The sequence below is a fragment of the Ranitomeya variabilis genome, chromosome 2 (assembly GCF_051348905.1).
Source record: "Ranitomeya variabilis isolate aRanVar5 chromosome 2, aRanVar5.hap1, whole genome shotgun sequence".
NCBI classification, from domain to species: domain Eukaryota; kingdom Metazoa; phylum Chordata; class Amphibia; order Anura; family Dendrobatidae; genus Ranitomeya; species Ranitomeya variabilis.
Window position 1 is genome coordinate 140,713,976 of NC_135233.1, and position 19,285 is coordinate 140,733,260.

General features: G+C 42.0%; 1 protein-coding gene across 2 annotated transcripts in view; it reads right to left on the reverse strand.

Moving 5' to 3' along the window:
• Positions 1 to 19,285, reverse strand: part of UTRN (utrophin) — an 846,507-nt gene that overhangs the window by 643,336 nt on the left and 183,886 nt on the right. For both annotated transcript variants that reach the window (XM_077283030.1, XM_077283029.1), the window contains exons 16-19: positions 16,342 to 16,521; positions 9,197 to 9,366; positions 4,596 to 4,719; positions 3,058 to 3,145 (exon numbers count right to left, since the gene is read on the reverse strand). In XM_077283030.1, the coding sequence (XP_077139145.1) occupies positions 3,058 to 3,145; positions 4,596 to 4,719; positions 9,197 to 9,366; positions 16,342 to 16,521 (562 nt within the window). The remainder of the gene's footprint in view (positions 1 to 3,057; positions 3,146 to 4,595; positions 4,720 to 9,196; positions 9,367 to 16,341; positions 16,522 to 19,285) is intronic.

Genomic DNA, 19,285 nt, shown 5'->3' on the forward strand with positions numbered 1-19,285 from the left:
AGCTGTAATCACAGCAAAAGGTGGCGCAACAAAGTATTAAGTGAAAGGGGCCGAAAAATCTTGCACGCCCCACTTTTCAGTTTTTGATTTTCCACAAAAATTTAAAATAACCAATAAATTTGGTTCAACTTCACAATTGTGTTCCACTTGTTGTTGAATCTTCACCAAAAATGTACATTTGGTATCTTTATGTTTGAAGCATGAAATGTGGGAAAAGGTTGAAAAGTTCCAAGGAGCCGAATACTTCGCAAGGCACTGTATCTCAGTGTACATATTCAAACAAGGCTGTCAATCATTAACCTCTTTCTGACCTCGGACGGGATAGTACGTCCGAGGTCAGATACCCCGCTTTGATGTGGGCTCCGGCGGTGAGCCTGCATCAAAGCTGGGACATGTCAGCTGTTTTGAACAACTGACATGTGCCCGCAATAGCGGCGGGTGAAATCGCGATTCACCCGCCGCTATTAACTAGTTAAATGCCGCTGTCAAACGCTGACAGCGGCATTTAACCGGCGCTTCCGGCCGGAAATGAGCGCATCGCCGACCCCCGTCACATGAAAAGTATAATATTACAGGGTAAATATATTAGATTCCTTGATAAGGCGTTGATCCAGGGAACTAGTCTGATTGCCGTATGTGGGGTCGGGAAGGAATTTTTTTCCCCATGATGGAGCTTACTCTTACCACATGGGGTTTTTTTGCCTTCCCCTGGATCAACATGTTAGGGCATGCTAGGCTATGGGTTGAACTAGATGGACTTAAAGTCTTCCTTCAACCTTAATAACTATGCCCTATGTAACTATGTAACATGATCGGGGGTCAGCGATGCGTCAGAATGGTAACCATAGAGGTCCTTGAGACCTCTATGGTTACTGATGCCAGCCTGCTGTGAGCGCCCCCCTGTGGTCGGCGCTCACAGCACACCTGCATTTCTGCTGCATAGCAGCGATCTGATGATCGCTGCTATGTAGCAGAGCTGATCGAGTGGTGCCAGCTTCTAGCATCCCATAGAGGCTATTGAAGCATGGCAAAAGTAAAAAAAAAAAGTTCAGAAAAATGTGAAAAAAATAAAAAAATATAAAAGTTTAAATCACCCCCCTTTCGCCCCATTCAAAATAAATCAATAAAAAAAATCAAACCTACACATATTTGGTATCGCCGCGTTCAGAATCGCCCGATCTATCAGCAAAAATAAAGGATTAACCTGATCGCTAAACGGCGTAGCGGAAAAAAAATTTGAAATGCCAAAATTACGTTTTTTGGTCGCCGCGACATTGCATTAAAATGCAATAACAGGGGATCACAAGAATGTATCTGCACCAAAATGCTATCATTAAAAACGCTAGCTCAGCACGCAAAAAATAAGCCCCCACACGACCCCAGATCATGAAAAATGGAGATGCTACGGGTATCGGAAAATGGCGCAATTTTTTTTTTTTTTTTAGCAAAGTTTGGAAATTTTTTTTCACCACTTAGATAAAAGAGAACCTAGACATCTTTGGTGTCTATGAACTCGGAATGACCTGGAGAATCATGGTGGCAGGTCAGTTTTAGCATTTAGTGAACCTAGTAAAAAAGCCAATAAAAAAACAAGTGTGGGATTGCACTTTTTTTGCAATTTCACCACACTTGGAATTTTTTTACTGTTTTCTAGTACACGACATGCTAAAACCAATGATGTTGTTCTAAAGTACAACTTGTTTTGCAAAAAATAAGCCCTCGCATGGCCATATTGACGGAAAAATAAAAAAGTTATGGCTCTGGGAAGGAGGGGAGTGAAAAACGAACACGGAAAAACGAAAAATCCCAAGGTCATGAAGGGGTTAAATAACTCCACCCACTGGACTCCTAAAATCAGAATATCAGAGATTAAAATTGATGATATATAGATGGGCATCACGATGGCCCAATGATTAGCACTGTTTCCTTGCAATGCTGGGGTCGAGGGTTCAAATCTCACCAACGACAACATATGCAAAGAGTTTGTATGTTCTCCCCGTTTGCCTGGGTTTCCTCCGGGTACTCCGGTTTTCTCCCATACCACTATACTGACATACTCATAAGGAATGCAGATTGTGAACCCTAATGGGTACAGTGATGATAATGTCTGCAAAGCGCTGTGGAATATGATGGCGTTCTATAAGCAAAGTATAATAAATAAGATGATACACAAGCTATACTGAATAGTTTCCCATAAAACCATATGTCATTCTGCTCAGCTCCTCCTCTGGAGAACAAAGTGTCATTCATTACATGTATCCCACTGGTAACACCCCCTTTCATTTACAATAAGCTCTGGAGGCACATTCTCATGGATATCTATGTCTGGCCCATAGATCTTCATAGTTAATTTACATATTCTGAAAAACATGGATTTCTCTGGAATAAAACATTTGATCACAGATATCAGGGTATAATTTTATCCAACTTTCTATGACCTACATGTCCATATAGATGCTTTAGAAAGGTTGGTCCTACTGATAGAATCCCTGTAAGTCCTTAGAGGGAACCTAATTCCATAACAATGGTCATGGCCTGGTTAGGTTGTGATGAACATGCACTTTTGTTCATTTAGCATTTGGAACAAGTTCACTGAATGCTAAATGACACAGTTGGTTAACCCATTATCTACCAATGTCCTTTTTTTCTACCAATGTCCTTTTTTTGGGACGCCTAATCTTTAGCTTCTAGCAACTAAGATTCTTTAATTTTTATAATTAGGTCCAATTTTTTGTGTTGTGTTTGTAAAATGAATGTTTTCAAAATAGGAAATGATATGTCATTGTCATTTTTAATTGAATATTGGGACGCCCTTTTCTGAAAAATCCGTACTTGTAAAAATTTTGCAAATTATGTTTCTGCTTCATTAGGACCCAAATCATTAAAAATCTGTCATTAAAAAAAATAAATGAAAATTGCTAATTTGGCAAGTAATGGGTTAAACCTGATGTAGTATATCCAAGTGTTCTGTAAATCCGCATCCTATTCATTTTAATAGAGGATATCCTGTCATTTCAAAAGAATAAGTTAAATACTATGGATGTAAAGAGAATATACCTTGCTTGCACATCTCCAATAAATATTGTCCGGTAGCAACAACTTCCTGATATATGGGAGTTCTGTCAGTTTTTTCTTTCTCTAGAATCTAGATATAATACAGATATAACAGTCAGATCACAGGTTTTCCAAATGTTGATTCATACAATTAATTATTACAATGCATGCTGAATTATGATTTTTTTTAAGATGGGTGGGGAAGGACTAGGATCTCCCAGACCCTTCTGATGTCAATTATATTAGAAGAAAGCAATGAACTAGGCAACAACAACCTACCCTGTCCCATTTATATTAAACGTATATTATTAGACACGTGGACACTATGGGGCCAATACAAAAAAGTGTTAATTCCAGAAAACTGTTGTAAGACACACCGAATAATCGCTACATCTTTGCAACTTTTGTCATTTTCACAACAGTTTACACCCAGCTCCACCAAAATGGGTGAATCTGTGGAGGAGCTGGGGCGGGATGGGTCGTGACCATGGCCACCATCAAATTCACTGAAAGTGGTGGTGCTCCTGATGCCAGAAAATGTTTCTCCAGATTGGAGTAATATTTCTGGCAAGACACACGGAGGTGCACACCGCTGAGAAAATTCATTAAGGTGTGCGCTTAAAGGGAATCTGTAAACGAAATGTCACACCTCAAATTATCTCTATGAGCATGTAGCGCTTTCAAAGACAAGTCCAAATATACTTTTACATGACCAGTCCGTTCCTCCATCACTGATGAATCAGTGTTTGAATTGATATCTGAAGCCTTCTTCACTCCGGCTCTATTCCCCTCCCAGCTGCACCTCATCCTGCTGGACTGGAAGCCTTATACTGTGTATCTTCAGGCAGTGGAACCATCATTTAGCCATAGGAGGTGGCACTGGGTACCTGCATATCAATTCAAACGCTGATTTCTCAGTAATGGAGGGACGGACTGGCTATGTACGGACATAGCTTGGGGTATGGAATCCTGCTGACAGGTTCTCTTTAGTGAATTTGGCACATCTTATTCCAGCACGCAATTGAATTGGCAGCACCATGACCAGATCTTGCTTAGACCAGCAGGCTCTCACAACAAATAACCAATGGCTATGGGCCGTGAATTTATATAAGTGACCTATCTACATAATAGAAACACAGATATGCCTTCTGTACGGTACACTGAATTAACCCCATATCATCAAATACAAAAATGCACATCTGGCTTCTTATACGATATCTCTGAAATGAGAAATATGTGGGCCATGTCCATTTGAAGTGATACAATGGTTATATTTTCAAATCTACATGCGTCAGTACGACTACAATGAAATTATAGACACTTTTTATGTCTACTTTTTCAAAAAATGCCTTATCAATATTTATACTGACAGGATATTTTCATTGCAGCCCTTTTGATAAAACAGGTAGCCAATGTGCACTTTGATCTAAGGGCATGTGCTTATTAATGTGCCAGACTATGGATCATACCTCCAGCTGCTACAAAGCATATCACAGACAAAGCCTCATTCATGGCCATTTCCTTCCCACTTCTCCTTTTACCTTTAGCATGTCTTTTAAGTCTGAGGTCTCTCTAGTCTTTCTATAGTTACTGATCTCTGTAGACACAATCATAGCTCTGGACTTAATTATCCAATTCAGCATTTCAGCAAATTCTCTGTCAAACCTAAGAACAAATATAAAAAAATAGAGGTCATTGTGCAGCATTATGCCCTCTTAAATAAAACAGGAATAAGAAACCTTAAATAAGATGACTATTTATTTATAATGGTATAGTAAAAAATGCTTCAAGAGTTACATGACCTAATCCTGTACTGCGGCAGACATGGAGGAAAAAGCTAATCCTGTACTGCGGCATACATGGAGGAAAAAGCTAATCCTGTACTGCGGCACATATGGAGGAAAAAGCTAATCCTGTACTGCGGCACATATGGAGGAAAAAGCTAATCCTGTACTGCGGCACACATGGAGGAAAAAGCTAATCCTGTACTGTGGCATACATGGAGGAAAAAGATAATCCTGTACTGCGGCATACATGGAGGAAAAAGCTAATCCTGTACTGCGGCACATATGGAGGAAAAAGCTAATCCTGTACTGCGGCACACATGGAGGAAAAAGCTAATCCTGTACTGCGGCATACATGGAGGAAAAAGCTAATCCTGTACTGCGGCACATATGGAGGAAAAAGCTAATCCTGTACTGCGGTACATATGGAGGAAAAAGCTAATCCTGTACTGCGGCACACATGGAGGAAAAAGCTAATCCTGTACTGCGGCACACGGAGGAAAAAGCTAATCCTGTACTGTGGCATACATGGAGGAAAAAGCTAATCCTGTACTGCGGCACACATGGAGGAAAAAGCTAATCTTGTACTGTGGCACACATGGAGGAAAAAGCTAATCCTGTACTGTGGCATACATGGAGGAAAAAGCTAATCCTGTACTGTGGCATACATGGAGGAAAAAGCTAATCCTGTACTGCGGCACACATGGAGGAAAAAGCTAATCCTGTACTGCGGCACATATGGAGGAGAAAGCTAATCCTGTACTGCGGCACATATGGAGGAAAAAGCTAATCCTGAAATGCGGTACACATGGAGGAAAAAGCTAATCCTGTACTGCGGCACACATGGAGGAAAAAGCTAATCCTGTACTGCGGCACACATGGAGGAAAAAGCTAATCCTGTACTGCGGCACACATGGAAGAAAAAGCTAATCCTGTACTGCGGCACATATGGAGGAAAAAGCTAATCCTGTACTGCGGCCTGCATGGAGGATAAAGCTAATCCTGTACTGCGGCATACATGGAGGAAAAAGCTAATCCTGTACCGGGGCACACATGGAGGAAAAAGCTAATCCTCTACTGCGGCACACATGGAGGAAAAAGCTAATCCTGTACTGTGGCAAACATGGAGGAAAAAGCTAATCCTGTACTGCGGCACATATGGAGGAAAAAGCTAATTCTGTACTGTGGCACACATGGAGGAAAAAGCTAATCCTGTACTGCGGCATACATTGGGTTAAAAGCTAATCCTGTACTGGGGCACACATGGAGGAAAAAGCTAATCCTGTACTGCGGCACATATGGAGGAAAAAGCTAATCCTGTACTGGGGCACACATGGAGGAAAAAGCTAATCCTGTACTGAGGCATACATGGAGGAAAAAGCTAATCCTGTACTGCCGCACACATGGAGGAAAAAGCTAATCCTGTACTGCGGCACACATGGAGGAAAAAGCTAATCCTCTCCTGCGGCACACATGGAAGAAAAACCTAATCCTGTACTGCGGCACATATGGAGGAAAAAGCTAATCCTGTACTGCGGCCTGCATGGAGGATAAAGCTAATCCTGTACTGCGCCATACATGGAGGAAAAAGCTAATCCTGTACCGGGGCACACATGGAGGAAAAAGCTAATCCTGTACTGGGGCACACATGGAGGAAAAAGCTAATCCTGTACTGCGGCATACATGGAGGAAAAAGCTAATCCTGTACTGCGGCACACATGGAGGAAAAAGCTAATCCTGTACATGGAGGAAAAAGCTAATCCTGTACTGCAGCACACATGGAAGAAAAAGCTAATCCTGTACTGCGACACACTTGGAGGAAAAAGCTCAGAGTGCTGCAAACTGGTTCCCCCTGTATGACACCAAATTACAAAGATACTGTATGGGTACATCCAATTGTATATTTTTTCCTTTGCATGTGCATGTTTCTTCTACACTACACAAACAAATTAGTATGCACTCTTGACTTTCTATAAAACTGGCACTGATCAGTTTGTCCCTAGGGCCACAAAAGCAAAAAAAAAAACGGTCCAAGTTTCTGATCAAGTTATTATCAGTGATTGGTCTGTATATCACTGTATCATCAGTGATTTTCCCATATGAAAAAAAAAAAATTACAAAGCTTCTCCTATTCATTGCAATATTAAAGGGAACCTGTCACCCCCCTCAGGCGTTTGTAACTAAAAGAGCCACCTTGTGCAGCACAAATGCTGCATTCTGACAAGGTGGCTCTTTTAGTTATGATGCCTGCACACACTGAAATAAACGTTTATAAAATATACCCCCTCATACTGTGAAACCGTCCGGGAGGCGGGACTTTCCTTCCTTATCAGACGCAGCACAGCCATCACTCCGGGCCTGTGCGCGACGGGCGCAGCCTCCTCTTGCAGCATTATCGTCCCCGGAGCTTGTGCATTAAGTTTTTTTCTCAGGCATGCGCAGTTGCGCTGCCCTTTGTACTTACAATGCAGACGCCGGGGACGATAATGCTGCAAGAGAAGGCGGCGCCCGGCACGCACAGCTCCGGAGTGACGGCTGTACTGCGTTTGATAAGGAAAGTCCCGCCTCCCGGACGGTTTCACAGTATGAGGGGGTACATTTTATAAACGTTTATTTCAGCGTGTGCAGGCACCATAACTAAAAGAGCCACCTTGTCAGAATGCAGCATTTGTGCTACACAAGGTGGCTCTTTTAGTTACAAACGCCAGAGGAGGGTAACAGGTTCCCTTTAAAGAAGCACACCTCCTCCCATCAATGTTTTTATCCCGTAATATATTGTAGTCACCATATTATACGTAGTCACCATATTATACAGCACTGTGAAATTACAATTGCTCATTTTTCGTTTCTCCCCAGCTAATTCTTCTCTTTTCCGTTAGATCTATGACATCACGTGATTAAAAAGTGACTAGCTGAATCCTGCTAAGCTCTATGTAGAAACAGGAGGTCAATATTCCCGGCATGAGTCATCACTGTAAAAGCCTCTGGCGGGGGGAATAGGGAGCAGCTGGGTCAGGAGTTGAAGAGGGGAATAATAAATACAGGGACAAGAGACTTACCGTTTCTACACAGATCAGAGAAGAATTAGCTGGGTAGAAGGGAAAAATGAGCAATTGTAAGTAGACAGTGCTATATCACATGATGACTGCAATACATTAAGAAGATAAAAACCTTGATGGAAGGAGTGTTTCTTTAATTACGGACTGCAAACATATGACATCCACTTGCAGTCTGTGATTTTTCATGGATCCAAAGACCTGTATGGGGAATTTTGATCCATGACTCTGATCAAAAATAGGCATGTCTCCAGTTTGTTTTTTTTTTGCTGAAACACGGTCCACATAAAAACATGGGCTTGTGAATAGCACCATAAACTTTAGTGGGTACATTTTCTAGCCATGAAAAAACTAATAGAACACATATGTGATTCACTGACATCCGAATGAGGCTTTACAAAGAGAAACTTTATCAGCTCCAAAGAGGACTTTTAACTGGCGTTGATGAGTACATTCTGGAACAATGTCACAAGGTAAAGTTTATGTTAAAGCACCACAGCAGTGTTGTTTTTTTCAGCGCTGAAGTGGCGCTTTATAAATAAACCCCCTACCCCACCCCGGTCATATACTCACCCTCCGGCGTCTTCACAGTTTTTTCGGTGCCACTCCAGTCCCCCTGCGTCACTTTTTAGCAGTAGCTTCTGATTGGCCGGACGTCAGAAGCTACATCACACGAGCTCAATAAAAGGCTATGAGAGCCAGAACAAGGCCAGAATGAGGTTCTCATAGACTTGTAATGAAAAAGTGACCTCCGTGCCGCTCCATGAAACACTGGAGCTTCCGGCAGGTCATCTTTCATCGGAGACCTACCGGAGTGACGTTGTAAAGGGATGAAGACGGCGACAGGTGAGTGTCAGACTTACATTTAAAGCACCACTCCAGCGGTGCAATAAAAAAACACGGGAGTGGTGCTTTAAAAATACATTTGAAAGAGAATCTGCTCATATAAAAACTGACCTGAAGCACAAAAATGTGTAAAAAGCTGAAAGGCACAGATACCAAAAATGTCATCATAATTTCTGAACTCCTTTTCACTCACTACGTTGCAAGCAGCCCATATAATACATTGTAAATTGACATTTCTGGACTTGCATTTAGGTGAGTTTAGAAATAATAAACTGCTGCAACCTGTATTACTTCAGCTAGCCATGTACTAAAGTCGTTCAGGTCTGTTTTAATTTTAACAACGACAAATTCCATTAAATTTCTGACAATTATTAACTTCCAGACTGCAAAAAATTCAACTATAAGAAAAAAATGCAGAAAAGTTTCACCAAAACCACTTCTAATAACAAGAATTACTTTTTCTTCTCTTCAACATCAAGGTAAACTTGGCGTTTCTTTGGTGGAGGTGGAGGAGGAAGTTCTTGTTTGATTAAGTGAACACTACTTTGCTCTTTCACAGTCACAGTCTCAGTAGTAATCTTCCTTGTAATCTGCGTCACGCCAAAACTGCTGACCGACTCTGTGACCTAAAAAATGATAAACAATGTACTATTCGAGATTCTCTATTGAAAGCATGCCCTAGAAGTCTAGGTTGCAGTTTACTACATCCCTTTAGCACTTCCAATTTACCCACTTAGACAGGGTGTGTGTTCAAGTAAATAAAGAAGATTTTTCTTCAACCTGAGACTTAACACAACCATATAAAGTATAATAAACCAAAAACTGTGGCTTGAAATACATAAGCTCTGCCATGTAAAGTATATAGAAACCCAAAGAAAAAATGGACACTAGAGCTAAATAAAATGCTATAGAATTTTTATTATAAATATTTTAAAAAACAAGTTGAACAGAAATAATTATATATATAGACACAATTAAAAGGTGACAGACAGCATCCTAGTACCACGTACAGGGAAGAGGTATTGCAGGAATGATCAGAATAGCCACTTAATAATTCAGGTTAACTACACAAAAAATCATTACATTATCTCATCAAATTTCTCAATTTGATCAGTATAGTAAACCTCTAAGTAAAGTATATATATAGGCAGAAGGCTCAAAATATCATATTAAATCAATTCAACAAACCAAATCGCAATAAAGTGCCGAATGCCAAAGTGCACTAAATAATATAGCCTCAATGCAGCCACTATAGCTAGTGCTGTGAGTAAGTACCTTACTGGGAAAATACAAGGAGTAGTATATACTGAAATGGTAAAGTAAAGCACATAAGAGAAATCCCACTGCGCTATAGATAATCAGGCTTGGGATATGGTGATATGGTATAATGAACCAACCTGCACCTGGACGTGGAAGGAAGGACCCCAATGCGCGTTTTCACACACTTGCTTCTTCGGGGGGCGATTTGGTTTGTTGAATTGATTTTATATGATATTTTGAGCCTTCTGCCTATATACCGTATATACTCGAGTATAAGCCGAGATTTTCAGCCCATTTTTTTGGGCTGAAAGTCCCCCTCTCGGCCTATACTCGAGTCATACCCAGGAGTCGACAAGGGAGGGGGGCGGGGGCTGTCTAATTATACTCACCTGCTCCTGGCGCGGTCCCTGCAGGTCCCTGGCTTCCCCGGCGCCGGCAGCTTCTTCCTATACTGAGCGGTCACATGGTACCGCTCATTATAGTAATGAATATGCTGCTCCATCTCCCATAGGGGTGGAGCCGCATATTCATTACTGTAATGAGAGGTAACGGTGACCGCTCAGTACAGGGAGAAGCTGCGGCGGCGGGGAGGCCAGGGACCTGCACCACGGCAGGAGCAGGTGAGTATAACGGGGAGGGGAGCGCTGCGCGATATTCACCTGCTCCCTGTTCAAGCCGCCGCTCCGTGTTCAGCATCTTCTGCAGTGACGCTTAGGTCAGAGGGCGCGGTGACGTGGTTAGTGTGCACCCTCTGTCTGAACGTCAGTGCAGAAGACGCTGAAGATGGAGCAGCGCCGGAACGAAGTCAGGTGAATATTGAAAGTGCCGGGGGCCTGAGCGACGGAGAGGTGAGTACAGAGGGCCTCGATGCGCCTTTCACCGCCTTGGCTTTGTCAGTATCCTGCTTGCACGCCCGCACTCTCTTGCCGCGATGTCTCAAGGTACTAGTAGTGAGCCAGACCTGGCATAATTCTTATTAGGCTTACCTTGTACTATAACTTACGTTGTAGCAATCCAGGACCTTGGATATTCAGTGTGATTAACTATTAGTCTATTTATCTATGACTCTGTAAGAGGCTCCACTGATATTATGCTTGTTATATTCATGGCACCGTTGCATTAGGTGTTGCGGGCCTTGCAGCAGTGATATATGTGCTATCTTGCAGCGCATCTTATACCATCTGATGCGCTTATCTTTTTAGCTGTTACTGCTCACTTTTCACTGTTGTCTTTATTGAATGATTTATTTAAAAATCTTTTTCTAATAAATTTTGCATTTAATGCTCACCCCCGTTTGGTATGGATTTTGTGTATTATATGGAGCAAATGTCTGTATGGAGTATCTCATGGGGCCATAACGTTTGTTCAGCACTATATGGGGCAAATATCTTTATGGAGCATCTTATGGGGCTATAACATTTGTGCAGCATTATATGGGGCAAATATATTTATGGAGCATTTTATGGGGCCATAATTAACATTTGTGCAGCATTATATGGGGCAAATGTCTGCATGGAGTATCTTATGGGGCCAAAACATTTGTGCAGCATTATATGGGGCAAATATCTTTATGGAGCATCTTATGGGGCCATAATCAACATTTGTGCAGCATTATATTGGGCAAATGTGTCTATGGAGCATCTTATGGGGCCATTATTAACCTTTATGCAGCATTATATGGGGCATATTTTAGTATGGAGCATCTTATGGGGCCATCATGAACTGTACGGAGCATTATATGGGGCTCCTGATTCAATATGGATATTCAAAAACACTTAACCTACTGATGTCTCAATTAATTTTACTTTTATTGGTATCTATTTTTATTTTTGACATTTACCGGTAGATGCTGCATTTCCCACCCTAGGCTTATACTCGAGTCAATAAGTTTTCCCAGTTTTTTGTGGCAAAATTAGGGGGGTCGGCTTATATTCGGGTCGGCTTATACTCGAGTATATACGGTATATACTTTACTTAGAGGTTTACTATACTGATCATATTGAGAGATTTGATGAGATGCATTCCTGCAATACCTCTTCCCTGTACGTGGTACTAGGATGTTGTCTATCACCTTTTAAAGGGCCACTGTCACCCCCCTCCAGCCGTTATAAACTAAAAGAGCCACCTTGTGCAGCAGTAATGCTGCATTCTAACAAGGTGGCTCTTTTAGTTTTAGGTTCAAGTATACCCCAAATAAAGCGTTTTTATACTTAGCCACAATTCCTGTCTCTAGCCAGGGAGGCGGGTCCTCACTCCCCGGTTTCAAAACCGGCGCCTGCGCTGTGTACTGGTGTCCTGCGCAGACGCAGTAAGCGCTGGCCGTCTGACGTCCCAGCCAGGCTTGCACACTGCGCCTGCATTGCGGCCAGCCACCTTTGGAATCCCCGGAAAACGTCTTCTTATCAGTATATATTTATGTTTCACCTATACAGAATATTCCGTGTAATGGCTGATACCAGAGAACAAAAGACATCCACAGAACACCAGGATGGATCTGCTGCACAGCAAATAGCTGTAGGACCTGCGATGACGTCACTGCCATGTGATTGCCCTAATCACATGGCAGTGACATCATCGCAGGTCCTACAGCCGTTTGCTGTGCAGCAGATCCATCCTGGTGTTCTGTGGATGTCTTTTGTTCTCTGGTATCAGACATTACACAGAATATTCTGTATAGGTGAAACATAAATATATACTGATAAGAAGACATTTTCCGGGGATTCCATAGGTGGCTGGCCGGCGGCCGCAATGCAGGCGCAGTGTGCAAGCCTGGCTGGGACATCAGACGGCCAGAGCTTACTGCGTCTGCACAGGACACCAGTACACAGCGCAGGCGCCGGTTTTGAAACGATAACAGCGCTGAGGGGGCGGCGCCGAAAGCGCAGGAAGATGTGAGTGACGGCAGAGGAGCTGGCCAAGCTGGGGAGTGAGGACCCGCCTCCCTGGCTAGAGACAGGAATTGTGGCTAAGTATAAAAATGCTTTATTTGGGGTATACTTGAACCTAAAACTAAAAGAGCCACCTTGTTAGAATGCAGCATTACTGCTGCACAAGGTGGCTCTTTTAGTTTATAACGGCTGGAGGGGGGTGACAGTGGCCCTTTAATTGTGTCTATATATATAATTATTTCTGTTCAACTTGTTTTTTAAAATATTTATGATAATAAAAAAAAAGCATTTTATTCAGCTCTAGTGTCCATTTTTTCTTTGGGTTTCTAACCATATAAAGTACCAGTCAAAAGTTTTGACACACCTCTTCATGTGTTGATTTTCCTTGATCACATTGGAACATGTACATTGTAGATTCACACTACATCAATGGAAATAAGGAGTAAAGAAACATCAGTGAAACAAACCAGAGTATGAGTTAAACCTTAGATTCCTCAAAGTATTCCACTTTTACTATGATGACACTTTGACACATCCTTGGCATTATTTCTAGCAGCTTCATCAGCTAGTCACCTGGAATAGCTTTCAATGAACACATTTGCCTCAACAAGAGTGCGTTTATTGAATCACTGGCCATCAGAAAGTGCCTGCGACCATCAGGTGCGGAGGCAGTGTTGGCACATAGTTGCATATAGTGGTGTGCTCTATTCCACAAATTTGTAAACAAGAATAGGGCAAGAACAACTCAACTGAGTAAAGAGAAATGACAATACATAATTAATTTAAGACATAGAGAACAGGCAATCCAGAAAATTGCTAGAACTTTGAAGGTATCTTCAAGTGCAGTTGTGAAAACCATCAATCATTTTAACAAAACTTATACTTATGAGGACTGCTCTAGGGAAGGAATACCAAAAATTACCTGTGATGCAGTGGATAAGTTCACCCGAGTTATCAGCCTCAGAAACCGCAAAATGACAGTACCTCGGATAACAACCCTCATAAATGATGCACAGACAACAAGTAACAGACAAATCTCAACATCAACTGTCCAGAGGAGACTGCAAGAAGTAGACCTTTATGGCCAAATAGCTGCAAAGGAGCCACTACTGAGGACTGCACACAGTAGTGGCTCCTGACATCAGTAGTGTGCACAATTTTTGAGGGCATTATAAGAGATGATCTGCAGAGATATAGTGCAGAGAATAATATAAGAAGGGACAACCAGCATGGATTCATGAAGAATAAGTCGTCTGTAACTAACATGTTGAGTTTCGATGAGAAGGTAGGTACAAATCTGGATGTAGGTAATGCGGCTGATGTGATTTATCTGGACTTTGCAAAGGCATTTTATACTGTACCACATAACAGCCTTATACTGAAGCTACAGAAGCAGGGACTAGGGGAAACTATAGGCAGATGGGTAAGGAATTGGCTAAATGACCGGAAACAACGAGAATAAAGTGTTAGTCTTTGCTGACAACACCAAACGAAGTAGGATACTAAAATCTGAATTTGACATTACAATTTTGCTAAATAATCTGGATAAGATGTCTGGATGGGCAAACACTTGGTTGGAAAATGAGGTTTAATGTAGATAAATGTAGAAAAATCACCCAGGACAGATTAATCCTATTGCTGCATATCTATTAAATGGGAGTGAAATCGGGACTACAGAATAGGAGAAGGACTTAGGTATTCTGGTCACAAGTAAGCTGAGCAGCAGTACTCAATGTCAAGCAGCAGCTGCAAAAGCAAACAAGATTTTAGGGTGTATAAAAAGAGAGATAAAATTCCGAGATCCCAACGTATTGTTGCTCCTTTATAAATCGCTTGTGAACTTAGAATATGGGATCCAGTTTTGGGTCCCACATTTAAAAAAGGACATTCAGAAGTTAGGGTCAGTTCAAAGGCGAGCAACTAGATTATTACAAGGAATGGAACACCTCTCTTATGATAAGAGGTTGGAAAAGTTGGGCTTGTTTAGAGTAGAAAAAATACGCCTCAGAGGGGATCTCATTTATATGTATAAATATATATGTGGTCAGTTCAAAACACTGGCACATGACTTATTTCTTCCAAGGACCATACTAAGGACCAAATGGCACTCATTACAGGTGGAAGAAAGGCGATTCCGGCAGCTAAATAGGAAAGGGTTCTTTACAGTTATAACAGTCAGACTGTGGAATGCCCTATCACAGAAGATAGTAATGGCAGACACTACAACAGCTTTTAAAAAAGGGCTGGATGATTTTCCTCAGTACACATAACAGTGAGGGTTATAGTAAATTTAGTGACAAAAAAATCAAGTTGGTGGAGAAAGGTTGAACTTAATGGACCTACGACTTTTTCCTACCTATGTAACTATGTAACTTGTTTGGAAGAGGCAACATAAAGACTAGACATTAAATCAGTGAAATCTGTACTGTGGTCTGATAAGTAAAAAGATTTTTAGTACCAACCACCAAATCTTTGTGAGATGGTGAAAAGGTGAGTGGATGGTTACAACATATGTAGTGCCCTCTGTGAAGACTGGAGGGGAGGTGTGAGGGTGGTTTTCTGGTGACCATGTTGGTGATTTATTCTAAAATGAAGGCACACTTACTCAGCATGGATACCAGAGCATTCTACAACATGTCATTCCATCTGGTTTCCAATTAGTGGAACCATCATTTGTGTTGCAACAGAACAATGACAAAAGACAAAGTTATGTAAGGGCTATGTAACCAAAAAGTAGAGGGATGGAGTGCTTGCTGCATCTGATGATATGCCTGCACCCAACTTCGACCAAATGAGATGGTTTGGGATAAGGTGGGCCATAGAGTGAAGGCAAAGCAGCCATCAAGTGCCCGGCACCTCTGGCAACTCCCTCAAAGCTGTTGGAAAGACATTCCACAAGACTACCTGATAAGGCTGAGAGAGAGAATGTCACGGGATGTGTAATACAGTCAGTGTAAAAGGTGGGTACATTGAGGAATCTAAGGCTCAACATATATTCTGATATGTTTCACATGTTTTTCTTTATTCCATGTTTCTCTGTGTATTCCATAGTGGTTTTGATGCCTTCACTCTGAAACTACAATGTGCACAATCCATTAAGAACAAAGAAATCCACTGTATGAACAGGTGTCCAAACTGTTGGTAGGTAATGTACATAAGTAGCCAAATAAATATCCTACATTATCTATCTATCTATCTATCTTTGAAATAATTTTTTTCTCTTATTCTAGAAGATCCAGCTGATACATAAATTACAGATACTGACTTTTTTGCCAACCTGAAATCTATTATTATTTCTGATTCTGGCACAAAAATCTTCATTCCCTTCTATATTCTACATTTCATTCACTATTATCTAATGGCGTTAAGACATTTGTACTTGTCCTCAGAAAACTATACTTTGGTTCATACCTTAATATAAATATATAGAAATGTAAATATCATTGTAATTACCTGATTAGTATAGTCCTCTAAATGATGCACCAATCCATCCCATCTTTGAGCAAGATCTTCCATGTCACTCTTTAGTTTTTGAGATGCTTTTCCATTACCAATGAGAAGAGCTACTTCTTGGGCCAACTCATGTAAATGGTCAAATGTTTGTCGCTTCATTCCCAATTCTTCTTTTAATGTCTAAAACACAGATCCTGTAAGTAGTATTTAAACTGCGGAAAGTTCTAACTACTATAATCAGTCCATGTGCATTAATGTATTGACAAACCAACATATTTTTCCAAGACAATGGGATCGGGAGTCGAAATTTAAAATGAATGATTCTTCTTTCTTGTGATATCATCTGTCGCGAATAGTTAGGAGGCCCATATACACAATAGATGATAGGGTGCTCGAGCTAAAAAAAAAAGTTGTAGCCCATCAAGGCTGGAGGGCTAACAAAGAAAATTCCCAGCTACTATGGGATTAAGGTTCTTGGTGACTATACTTTGGGTAATATCACCAGAACAAGAAAATAGGTCCCACCTGAATGGGTCTTAATTTTTACGACATATGGCCAAATATAATAATATTGTCTTAAAAAGCTCTGGGACATATATAAAGCAGGAACCAAACCCATTCCTAGTACTAGGAACTAATCTCTATGTTGGCCAACCACTACTAAAAGGGCTACATTGTAGAGTTCGGGTATATTCACACATTCAGTATTTGCAGCAGAAAAATCTGGTGCAAATATTGGAATAGGAAGAAGTAGAGGAGGATGCCACTAGAAAGAGCCCTCTCTAACAGGACATTAGCTTTTATTATGGCATATACAATATATCTGCATTGGGGTGATTGTCAAAATAGGTTGTCTGCCTTATGGTGTAATTACCGTATATACTCGAGTATAAGCCGAGATTTTCAGCCCAAATTTTTGAGCTGAAAGTGCCCCTCTCGGCTTATACTCGAGTCACGGTCGGCGGGTGAGGGGGAGAGAGTGTGTCGCATACTCACCTAGTCCCGGCGCTCCTGTCGCTCCCCCTGCCCGTCCCACGGTCTTCGGTGCCGCAGCTCGTCCCCTGTTCAGCGGTCACATGGTACCGCTCATTAGAGAAATGAATATGGACTTCATTCCTCTAATCAGCGGTAACGGTGACCGCTGACAGAGGAAGAGGCTGCGGCACCCGGAGACCAGGGACGCCGGGAGCAGGTAAGTATCTCATAGTTACCTGTCCACGTTCCACACGCCGAGCGCCGCTCTGTCTTCGCGTCCTCTTGTTCTGACTGTTCAGGTCAGAGGGCGCGATGACGTACTAGTGTGCGCGCCGCCCTCTGCCTGATCAGTCAGTGCGGAGAGACGCCGGGACGGGACGCTGAGGAGCTGCAAGCAAGAGAGGCGAGTATGTGTTTGGTTTTTTTATTGCAGCAGCAGCAGCAGCATTGCATATTGCACAGATTTATGTGGAGTATCTATGGGGCAACGGTGCAGAGCATTATATATATGGCACAGCTTTATGTGGAGCATCTATGGGGCCATAATCAAATGTGCAGAGCATTATATATGGCACAGCTCTCTATGGGGCCATAATCAAAGGTGCAGGGCATTATATATGGCACAGCTATCTATGGGGCCATAATCAAAGGTGCAGGGCATTATATATGGCACAGCTATCTATGGGGCCATAATCAAAGGTGCAGAGCATTGTATATGGCACAGCTATCAATGGGGCCATAATCAAAGGTGCAGAGCATTGTATATGGCACAGCTATCTATGGGGCCATAATCAAAGGTGCAGAGCATTGTATATGGCACAGCTATCTATGGGGCCATAATCAAAGGTGCAGGGCATTGTATATGGCACAGCTATCTATGGGGCCATAATCAAAGGTGCAGGGCATTATATATGGCACAGCTATCTATGGGGCCATAATCAAAGGTGCAGAGCATTGTATATGGCACAGCTATCTATGGGGCCATAATCAAAGGTGCAGAGCATTATATATGGCACAGCTATCTATGGGGCCATAATCAAAGGTGCAGAGCATTTTATATGGCACAGCTATCTATGGGGCCATAATCAAAGGTGCAGAGCATTGTATATGGCACAGCTATCTATGGGGCCATAATCAAAGGTGCAGAGCATTGTATATGGCACAGCTATCTATGGGGCCATAATCAAAGGTGCAGAGCATTGTGTATGGCACAGCTATCTATGGGGCCATAATCAAAGGTGTAGAGCATTATATATGGCACAGCTATCTATGGAGCATCTATGGGGCCATAATCAAAGGTGCAGAGCATTGTATATGGCACAGCTTTCTATGGGGCCATAATCAAAGGTGCAGAGCATTGTATATGGCACAGCTTTCTATGGGGCCATAATCAAAGGTGCAGAGCATTTTATATGGCACAGCTTTCTATGGAGCATCTATGGGGCCATAATCAAAGGTGCAGAGCATTGTATATGGCACAGCTTTCTATGGAGCATCTATGGGGCCATAATCAAAGGTGCAGAGCATTGTATATGGCACAGCTTTCCATGGGGCCATAATCAAAGGTGCAGAGCATTGTATATGGCACAGCTTTCTATGGGGCCATAATCAAAGGTGCAGAGCATTTTATATGGCACAGCTTTCTATGGAGCATCTATGGGGCCATAATCAAAGGTGCAGAGCATTGTATATGGCACAGCTTTCTATGGAGCATCTATGTGGCCATAATCAATGGTGCAGAGCATTATATATGGGGCACAGCTATCTATGGGGCCATAATCAAAGGTGCAGAGCATTGTATATGGCACAGCTATCTATGGGGCCATAATCAAAGGTGTAGAGCATTATATATGGCACAGCTATCTATGGAGCATCTATGGGGCCATAATCAAAGGTGCAGAGCATTGTATATGGCACAGCTTTCTATGGGGCCATAATCAAAGGTGCAGAGCATTGTATATGGCACAGC